Below are 10,810 nucleotides of genomic sequence, written 5' to 3'. Positions count from 1 at the left end.
ATGTATCGGCCGTTAGAATTTAATAAACAGAAGCCCTCGTTGTAATGCAACTCGCAACCAGACATGCTGTAACTATGCCATACAGTGTACTATGTATATAGTACATTATGTATATATGTTATGTATACAGTAGCAAAGAGTGTAACATCACAAACTAAGAAATGAAATATGAGATTTACAGAGATATTCATCCTGAAAGTGCATCATTTTTTCTTTAGACAAAACTAAAAAATGTTTTTGTTAAGTGTCCACAACGAGTTGTTTTTAATCAAATCTACCCCCAGACATTGTCTTTCACATTTTGTATTTTTAAAATGACATTAATGTCCAGATGAGGGTTTATCAATAAAATTATCTCTGGTTTGTGTCTGTTACTTTGCTTCAGTATAACTGCATCAAATTCAGTTTCTTTCTTTAAAAACTAGGGGTTTTCATAGACAATGAGACCAAGATCGATAACATAGACCTCATCACTTAGAAGCAAACAGCTGAATGTCTGCGGTCTGGAAGCAGTGAATAAAATAAAACAAAGCACAACAAAAAGCAAGAGCGATTTGTTCTAAACGTTTTAATGATTTGTATCACCATTTTACAATAAAGGACGGAGGGAAACAAAACAAACGCCAAACAATTTTTTTGAGTGTGCCTTGAAACTTGTGTATGTGTTTTTAATGATTTGTATCACCGCTTTGTAATAACCTAGATACCTAAATACTCGAATATAAACCTCTAGCCTCCTCATTTCCATTCCTAAGTGTTTCTCCACACCATGGATTCTGTTTGCGATTACTTGTTGTATAGCAAGACAGAGGAGGAGGAGGAGGAGGAGATGATGATGATGATGATGATGATGATGATGAAGAAGAGCAGTGTCTGCACTGTTTAGATTTCCCCATTCAGGAAAAGCAGATACGATGCACCGTCACACACAATACACCCCAAATGTGTTTTGATGAAGCGATGACTGGGCTCATGGTACAGTATGTGGAGGTGCTTGAGGCGCCGGGCCTCACAAATGGGACAGTGTGCAGGTCCACTCCTGTGCGCTTCGTAAAACACGGCAGGATCTGGTCACTCAGCGGGGCGATACATATGCGGGACGTGTCTCCCAATGGCACTTGGTTATTGGAAAAGACAAATTGCGTACAATCTCTAGTGAGGTTGAGACTCGCCGGTCTGGCGTGCGTACGTCTGCCAGGACTGAACAGAATAGTGCTTGAACAAAAGAACGACGACGGCCTTTTGTACCTGGCCAACAAGTGGCTCTTGAGCAAAGAAAACATGAATGAATGCATAGAACTTTTTGGACCCTTTGCCTGCGATGCCATGCTCTCGCCGGTGCTCCACAAAATCCTCCGTTCGCACTGGATTGAGGAACGCAAGGAAGCGGGAGAGACAAACAATGAGCTGACGCTGGGATGGGCCCAGGAGTTTTATGACTGGACGTGTGTCACAAAGAATAGGACGGGCTCCACCGTGTTTGCTCACTGGCCAACGTGTCCCGCCAGAGCGCTGAAAGTGGCGCACGGTTACAAAGTCGTGACGGCCATCTTGGAGAAGATGAGACTCTGTGGCTTCACTCCGTGGTCCGCCGTGCTGGCGGTGCGCTCCTCCGAGGTCTCTATCAGCAAGGTCGCTTGCTCCCACTGTATGAGGCGATTGCTGGCCTCCTGTGCCTTTCTCGTGGAGTGTGCTGCCGTGGAGGCATCTCGGCAGCGCGACTGGCTGGTGCGAAACGAAGCTGTGATTCAACTATGCTGGCTCCTGCATCAGATGCATCACCCCGAGGGTTGCGACGCCAACGGGATGCTAGAGGCCTGGGCTGAGTCCATTGTGACACACTCTATAAGATTCCAGCAGTGCCGCAAAGCCACCTCGTACGACTTGGAGGCTCTTGTCGTCCTGTTTGCCGTGGATCACTCGCCGGTCGCTTCCAAAACCCGGTACCTCGTAGTGTCTGATCAGAACCACGAGAGAGACGATACAGCCCCTGACCCAGACCTGCTGGATGTCATCAATAGAAACGCGAGATTCTCGCCAAAACGGGAGCCTCCAGTTCTCCCGAACGCTAAGGATGGGGAGGAGGACCGAACATTTAACATCGTTACCGCCGTTGACGTTCTTCTGGAGACCGCCGGCGCCGTACTGGAAGTGAGGGCACAAGAGGTAGAAGAGATAGCGCGAGCCCTTGTGTCGTGCTTCCCCAGAGTGGCAGCCTCGGCTCTGGACAATCTCACGGTGCAGGCCCCTGATGCGCGAGAGTTTTCGGGCAGAATATGGCCCGTGTTTGTCAACGCCACCAGAGCGTGTTACCCCCTGTTCAAAGCCCTGGCCCTCCCGTTGTTGCCTAGCCCGGTGTACACGCTAGAGCTGCTGGCGAGAGGGTGGAGATGCGTAAGGCGTGAAGCTCTGGAACGTTTCTTGCCCACAAGTGCCGGTGGCATGGTCAAAGTCACCCGCGATCACTATACACAACACCTGTTGGGTCCGGTGAAAACTCTGGCCGACGTCAGTCTCATGAGCGAGTGGGAAGAGAAACTGATGGTCCGTGTCCTGAGCGAAGGGGTTCTGCCCTGCTTCGCGGGGAACGGCGATAGCGTCCCAGACAGACTAGTGAGCTGCACGACAGCCCTCGCGTTCGCAGCTTCTGGGCTACGAGTGTTCGGACACTTTAAGGAGACGGAACACGGCGGCGATGAGGACAAGCTCAGGGTCACCTCAGCGGGCCTATTGTACTTCGCTGCGTGGTACGTGCTTGTGTACGCCTGTGTGGTGCACACACGACCCGCTTTAAAGAAACGATTGATCCAAACTGGCTCGGTTGCTGACAAACATCTGTGCGCGGCGCTAACGCTCAAAAGGGCGACAGGGAGCTCTTCGGGCGACTACCAAGTTGTTGATTTTGACAGCAGAGAGATTGTAGGAGCTCTACAGGCAGTGTTTGGCAACCTGCTCCACGCGAACACCATCCGGCGCGTTGCAGAGATCTACGTTCCCGAGTTCCTAGCGCAGCTGCCTTATGCCAAAAAACTGGAAGTCATTCCAGGCAGCATCAAAAGCGCCATAGAGAGCCGAGACGTCTGGTTCTTCAAAGAGTGTGGGTTGCAACTCAGAGCTCCATTTCCCTACCTCGGCAATTTGGCACAGGGACTTCACAGCAGCATCCGCGGTACGTTGATCGGGGGTGATGCTAGACCCATTGCTCAAGCCCCACATGCACCCACGGATGGAGCATTTGACCCCTGGTGCGATACGCTGATGTTCCACGGGTTCTGCAAACCCCACATCGATGAGGTGTTACGCGTGGCCATGCAACCAGAACCAAACGACACCTTTGTAGATTTAGACCGGGAGGTGGACCAGCTAGCCCAGGTTCCCTCCTCAGCAGACGTCCCAACAGAAGGAAGCAGCGAAGACGGTCAGACAGAGACGGAGCCTCTGCGCGCGGAAGTCCGGTGGGAGAGCGGCGCCTCTGCGGCTGGGCAGAACCCCGTTAAAGTGCCCGCTTTAACGAATGCCAAAGGAAGTGGAGAGGAACATGGAAAAGAGAAGACGGTAGAGAAGGAGATGCCCGTGCCGCACAAACGCCACGGCTGTCGCCGCATATGCGAGGGGCTCTTTGTGGTGAGCTCGGACGAGCTAGGTTTTGACCAAACGCACCAATTTCTAAGTCTGTTAGAAATGAGAGACGAGAATTTGGACAGAACGCGACGTGTGTCAGCTCCGGCGATACAAACCCCGTGCATGTCAAACATCGCCTCCACGGTGTACGTGAAGACGCGGACGAGGCAAAGTGTGAGCAGCTTCTGCACTGTTCCGCTTGTCAGATTCAATAAATGCAAGACGGAGGCTATGGCATCACGTCACGCTACGCTCGTGGAGGCCCTCTGGGTCCTCTTTATGCACTATAGGGTTGCAGCACCCGGCAACGCAGAGATGTTGTTGGAACCTCGCACTCCCGAAGCACTGGCCGTCATGATACATCTGGCTGTCAAGAGTTTTAACCTGGAAACTGTCACGCCATTGGGCATTTGCAACAATATAAACGCCTTGTGCTCTGGCGCGTGTGATCGAGAAGCTGAGTTTATACCGACTGCAGCTATCGCGGGTGGTTTGTTTGGAGTCAACCTGGAGCTGATTGTCAATGGGTGCAACTATTATGTTGTAAATGACCACTACAGAGGCCTCTGGGCTCCCGGGCCCTTGTGCTACGACGGCAACGCCTGGCAAGCGACGCTCTGCGGTCTAGACATTCCTGTGCAAATACCTCGTGAAGCACGCACAGCCAACTGCCATCACGTGGGCACACTGTGCGCCTACACCAGACTGAACAATTTGAAGGTGAGCAGAGTGTTGTCTGACAACTACTGCGGCTTCCACACGGTGGCTGCTCTCTTGGGAGCCGCCGAGGCAAAGCAGTGTGACCGCAGAGTTAGGGAAATCTTGGTTCAAAAAACCGTAGACTACATGGTGCGGAACATAGACCTCTGCAGCATACGTGTCTACCTGGGATTAAACAACCTTGACACCCCTGAAGGTTTGACCGATCTCCTCATGCAGCGCGACAGATGGTTGAGTGTGGAAGAAATCACCTTTATGCTTGCGGCGCACGGCAAGCCCTCGGCGGTGATCACGGAAAATTCGTACCCGATCTACAAGTCAGACTTTGCTCACTTTCTTATCAAAGCCAATCACTATGAACCTGTAATGAGCGTGTAAATTTTGGTGTGTGTTTTGTTATTGTCCATATTTGTGCTTCACATACGTTCAATAAACCACTAGAACCAACATGTAAGCGGTTGCGGCTTGTTTTGTTATAACATTTTACACTGTTTTTTTAAAAATAAAAATTACAACACATGTTGAATTTAGTTTTTTATTTTCTCTCTTTTTGAATTATCAGCCCATGTAGGGTCTAGGAATTGTACAAAGCGACACGCACAATGCACAGGGCCAGTATTGCCACAATTCCAACAGCAAAAGTCCCAAGCCTGTTGCTTCTTAATCTGGACTCTGGCTCCCGAAAGAACTCCACAAAGCCATCCTAAAAGAAAATGATCAAACGTATGTTATAAACTTGTAAAAGAGGGAGAGAGAGAGAGAGAGAGAGAGAGAGAGAGAGAGAGAGAGAGAGAGCAGAAGGGAGATTTTTACTGGACCCATTAGTAGCCATACTGACCCAGGAGTTGTTGCTGATCAGCCAGTCCTTCTGATTAGTCAGCAAGTAGGAGGAGATCTCTTCTCCTACTTGCTCAACGCAGTTCTCTACGCCTTTGTCTTTTAAGTAAAGACACACTGCGGTCCCGAAGGCTGCCAGGCTGGCAACGCGGCCCCAGTTCACACCGTCGGCAAAGACCGTCCTGGCTACTGCACCGACCACCGTCCTCACATCGCCTTCTCTGTCGTCCAGTGAAAGTTTTTTAATCATTTCTTTTTTTTTTAAAGAAAAGTGAAAAATCCACATTACAAAAACACTCTGACTGAATGACAGTAATAGTGGTAGCTAGCTAGGCGTTACCCACCGCTGTACGCAAAACTCTGCTCTTTCAATAATTCTTTCACAACTCTGTTCATTGTGGACAGAGGTTCAGTTTTGTTCTGCCTGTTTTTCACAAGCCCGGTGAAGTCACCAAGCAGACATTTCAGAAGTTGTCGTGTATCATAGTCCAGCGCCGTGGTGGAGTTCTCCATTGCTGCTACCTCGTTTGCCTATAAATTGTCAGTCACGATCGCACGCTTGAGACGATCTTAGTGAAAAGGTTCAGATGGAACTTATAGCTTTTATAAAGGTTCTTCAAGGCCAAATTTTACGAAAATATAAATTCATGTTCAAACTGAATTTTAATTAATCCAACTTTGGATGAGGGGGTTTGACTATCCCCTCCCCTCAGCTGTATATGGTTGGATTCTTTTTTATATTTCTCAAATGAACCAACCTAAGGTACTACTTCCTACCGGATCCAGCTATGGGGATGGTTGGATTGATTTAAATGTATTTCTCCAACCTAGTATAGTGGTTATAGTTAAATAGTCCATCCGCAAAGGTTTACATTTCTGATTTCTCTTAGAATGTAACGTTTGTTAACATTTTTCAGAATGTTCTTATTTATTGTGTGATGTTTATAAACAACACAGGACCCTGTTTCTGTTCGGGCTCAAATTCACCCAGTGACTTATAATCAAGGCAAAATAAAAGTCCTTCTTACTTGTGCAGTGTTTTTAAGATAAAAATGAACAAAATAATGAAACAATAATATAATATTCCACAATTCTCTTCATTGTGGAAAGAGCTTCACTATTTTGTTCTGCCTGTTTTTCACAGCTTTTATCTGTGTTTTTAATATTTAGCTTTTATCACTGTGAATGGAACCTGACATGTAAACAGTCCTCCAAGCCTAAATTGTACAAAACAAATTCAGTTTCTTAATTAATTTATAAACTGATTATAGTACATACATATTTATGCAGGTGACAAATGTAACAAAAATCTTTAAATTATTTAATTTTTATTTTTATTATTTTTTTGTATTACAATGTAATTACTTCAATAGCATTCTTCATCATTCACGTCATTATTTTATATATTTGGTTGGATTGATTTAAATGTATTTTTCCACAGCGAGAGCAGAGCATGTATAAAAAAAATACTAACACTGCTAAAACTGTACAATACTAAAGTGACAACATCTGCACACATCTGCTTCAGTGAAGTCCCAGATACATCAAAATCAAGATTTAGCTCTTATCCACAAGGAAAAGTCACATTTATATGCACGCTTGGAAAGGAATCTGCTTCCAGACAAGCTGATGCATGAAAAGCTCTACAGAGACTCATGGAGTGAGTCCAGCCTGCAGCTGACAGCATCCACCCCCGTCTGCTGGACCGTCTCATCCCTCTGAACGGCAACGATGAGCAGCAAATGCCCCGTCACTGGGATCCTTCCTTAGCAGACACGTCCTTAACATCCACAAGGTTCAGTCAGTAAATCTATAAATGCTCCCTTGAGGAGGCCCCATGTCACGACTCGGGTCGCATCATTCTAAGGACGGAGGGAGGACCGCTGCTCATGTTCTGTGCTCTAATGCTCCGGCGTGAGGCTTTCTTGGGTGGGGAGGCTGAGCCTTCTTCCTGGAGGCTTCCCTCTTTGCGCTGTCTGGGGGCCCCATGTGCTCCAGAAGTCTCCTGTAAAAAACTGCTTGGAATTGCAGATCCTGCAAGACAAAGGCACGGAAAAGGAGTTCATTTAAGGCCCTGGGTCTGCAGATCACGTCCAGCCTCGTGGCTGACAGATGCCGGGGCTTGTCTTGGCTCATTACTCTGTGGCCCGATCAGACCATCCTCTCACTATCTCTGCTGTTTCTGACCTACTCATATACAACCACCTTCTGTGCCGCGGACTCGTTACACCAGCCAAACAACAGTGGACCTCACCTCATCTGTCTGCGTTGCTGCTGCTGTTGTTGTGGGCAAAGCTGTGGTTTGCTGCTGGCTCTTGGGTTTAGCGCAGTACATCTCCAGATGGTGGAGCTCACAGCCGGCTGGACGACAGCACTGGTCCACGATCCCCTCCCCTCTGGGCCGAGCCCCGTAGCCAGACCATTTCCCTCTACCTGTGGAGAAATAGGTGTCAGACATCTTTAGCCTTTATTCTCTGCTGTGTACAAGTCAGCCCCTTTCACTCTCACATCAATACACATCGGCCGAGGAGAGGAGCGCTAATTAGAATCGGCAGAAGGACCCAGTGGTTCTGGTTTGAGCCGCAGCACGATAACGAGATTTTAAACAGTGAAGCTATCGCGGGCTGAGGCATGGTGTCCTGGTGAGCACGCGGGTGGTGGGTGGGCACCGCGCTGATAGCAGATGGAGAAAATGGCCTTGGCCACAACGGGGAAAAGTTAAACAGGTAAAAGGGTTCAGTGTATTTAATTATCTGGGAGATTAGGATAGAGAAATTAGAGACTAATAATAATAATAATAATAATAATAATAATAATAATAATAATAATAATACAGTTTTCTCAAGAGGGTCACAGTGAACGGTCCGCTTGGCTCAGCCCCACTTCTACTCTATAAAAGTGTATAGAAAGAGGTTGCTAATAAAAGCTGGGCTTGTCCCCATCATCCCACTGCAACACGGATGTGTTGAGGCTACTGTTCATGTAAATACATGATGTTTTGTTGTTGATAACTTGTTCAGAATAGCTGCGGCCTTTCTGCATGGACCTGATGACCATGACCGTATCTGTTGTGTGACTCTTAACTGGCAGGGTACAGTAACCGGGAAAACACTAGCAATGCAGTCGTTTGTTTGAATATTCCTTTTAAGAATGTGATGAATCAGCATTTAGCTGTGGATTTAAAAGTGTTATTAACAGCTACGTGATTGTTATGCAAATGAAGGAGTAGAACGTGAGACTAACCCAAATAGATGCCACGGTCCCCACACACGAATATGAGGTCGCTGAGAAGATCCGAGCCACAGCGGAGCCTGGCTGCGTCCGCGGAGAGCGGCCAGCTGGCTAGAAGTACGGTGTAGTAGAACACGCACACGCGAGCACACAACGCCTGAAGAGGAGCAGAGAACTCAAAGTCAGGTTATATGATAGAAAGATCAATGTTCAGATTATGTTGTTATGTGCTAATAATGGAGTGATTTTAGAGGCTTTTGTTGAAAGAGCAGTTCAGACATCTCACTCGGGGCCTCAGCAACTCATTAGGGCCATTGAGAGTTTTCAGCATCTAATGTACAGGAATTTCAGTCACATTAAAAAAGGACGGTTTAAAGCCGTGTTGTCAGAAATGTCTCCATACTTTTTACCATGTCCAGATAATTAGATAACTTTCTTTGTAATTAGAATCTGACAGGGAAACACGCGTACAGCAGAGGACACACAAAGGACCAGACCCTCTCGGTTGAAGGTCCCAGGCGGCGGCGTGAGAGCAGCTCTTACCTTCATGGCTCTGTGGCCTGAGCTCTGGGTGCCTGCGGTCTTATAGGCGGCAGCAGCAGGGGAGACCGCCGCTCACAGGGTCCCCCCCCCCCCAGCCTCTCACACAGCTTCACACTCCAATCTCACCCGCAGCTCTTATCTGATCATTTCACATGCTGTCACTGGGGCCGGACTGGTTCTGCTTTGTTCCTTGTAACAGATATTCACAGTGGTCAAAGACACGATGTCCGTTGCTACAGGATGGAATCATCCCAGGCCGGCTCAGTCCACGAGTCTGATGCTGCTGGTGTTCTGTGATTGCTGATTCGGCACGTGAAACGCTTCTGAATCACTGTTAGACCCGTTAATGTGGGTGTAAATGTAGGTAATGATGTCTGGCCCTGAGAGCGGCACACAGTGCGGCTAAAAGCAGCACAACCAAATAGACACAACAATAGCTAAAGAAGACACAATCTTCATCAATTTGATAACACACCAACACAAATTAGACACGCAACAAACGACAACGCTTCTTACTTTAAGCTTTTACTCTGCTTTTGTGAATGAGTAACATTCAAACGCTAAACTAACGAAGAACAGCTGTAATATTAATATTTTAAGCAGCCAATACTAATAAATAATGTCATACCCAACTAGTGTATTGTGTTTTTCTGTCAAGATTGGACATTGAGAAACATATATTTCTCAAATGAACCAACCTAAGGTACTATTTCCTACCGGACCCAGCTATGGGGATGGTTGGATTGATTTAAATGTATTTCTCCAACCTAGTATAGTGGTTATAGTTAAATAGTCCATCCGCAAAGGTTTACATTTCTGATTTCTCTTAGAATGTAATGTTTTTTAACATTTTTCAGAATGTTCTTGTTTATTGTGTGATGTTTATAAACAACACAGGACCCTGTTTCTGTTCGGGCTCAAATTCACCCAGTGACTTATAATCAAGGCAAAATAAAAGTCCTTCTTACTTGGGCAGTGTTTTTAAGATACAAATGAACAAAATAATGAAACAATAATATAACATTCCACAATTCTCTTCATTGTGGACAGAGCTTCACTTTTTTGTTCTGCCTTTTTTTCACAAGCCCAGTAAATTAATTCATCCAACTTTGGATGAGGCGGCTTGACTACCCCCCCCCCCACGCTGTATATGGTTGGATTCTTTTTCATATTTCTCAAATGAACCAACCTAAGGTATTATTTCCTACCGGACCCAGCTATGGAAATGGTTGGATTGATTTAAATGTATTTCTCCAACCTAGTATAGTGGTTATAGTTAAATAGTCCATCCGCAAAGGTTTACATTTCTGATTTCTCTTAGAATGTAATGTTTTTTAACATTTTTCAGAATGTTCTTATTTATTGTGTGATGTTTATAAACAACACAGGACCCTGTTTCTGTTCGGGCTCAAATTCACCCAGTGACTTATAATCAAGGCAAAATAAAAGTCCTTCTTACTTGGGCAGTGTTTTTAAGATACAAATGAACAAAATAATGAAACAATAATATAACATTCCACAATTCTCTTCATTGTGGACAGAGCTTCACTTTTTTGTTCTGCCTTTTTTTCACAAGCCCAGTAAATTAATTCATCCAACTTTGGATGAGGCGGCTTGACTACCCCCCGCCCCCCCTCAGCTGTATATGGTTGGATTCTTTTTCATATTTCTCAAATGAATCAACCTAAGGTACTATTTCCTACCGGACCCAGCTATGGAAATGGTTGGATTGATTTTAATGTATTTCTCCAACCTAGTATAGTGGTTATAGTTAAATAGTCCATCCGCAAAGGTTTACATTTCTGATTTCTCTTAGAATGTAATGTTGTGGACAGAGCTTCCCTTTTTTCTTCTGCCT

General features: G+C 46.1%; 1 protein-coding gene across 1 annotated transcript; it reads right to left on the bottom strand.

Moving 5' to 3' along the window:
* Positions 1-6,495: 6,495 nt before the first annotated feature.
* On the bottom strand, positions 6,496-8,596 carry LOC114864489 (insulin-like growth factor I; the record flags this gene model as incomplete). The annotated part of the gene is made up of 3 exons (XM_041072731.2): positions 6,496-7,212; positions 7,433-7,611; positions 8,422-8,596. Coding segments are annotated over 3 exons (501 nt in total), but the record flags the coding sequence as incomplete, so codon positions are not given.
* Positions 8,597-10,810: the final 2,214 nt, after the last annotated feature.

The sequence above is a fragment of the Betta splendens genome, chromosome 10, assembly GCF_900634795.4.
Source record: "Betta splendens chromosome 10, fBetSpl5.4, whole genome shotgun sequence".
In the NCBI taxonomy this organism is placed as follows: Eukaryota; Metazoa; Chordata; class Actinopteri; order Anabantiformes; family Osphronemidae; genus Betta; species Betta splendens.
This window is presented reverse-complemented; position numbering and strand designations above follow the sequence as displayed.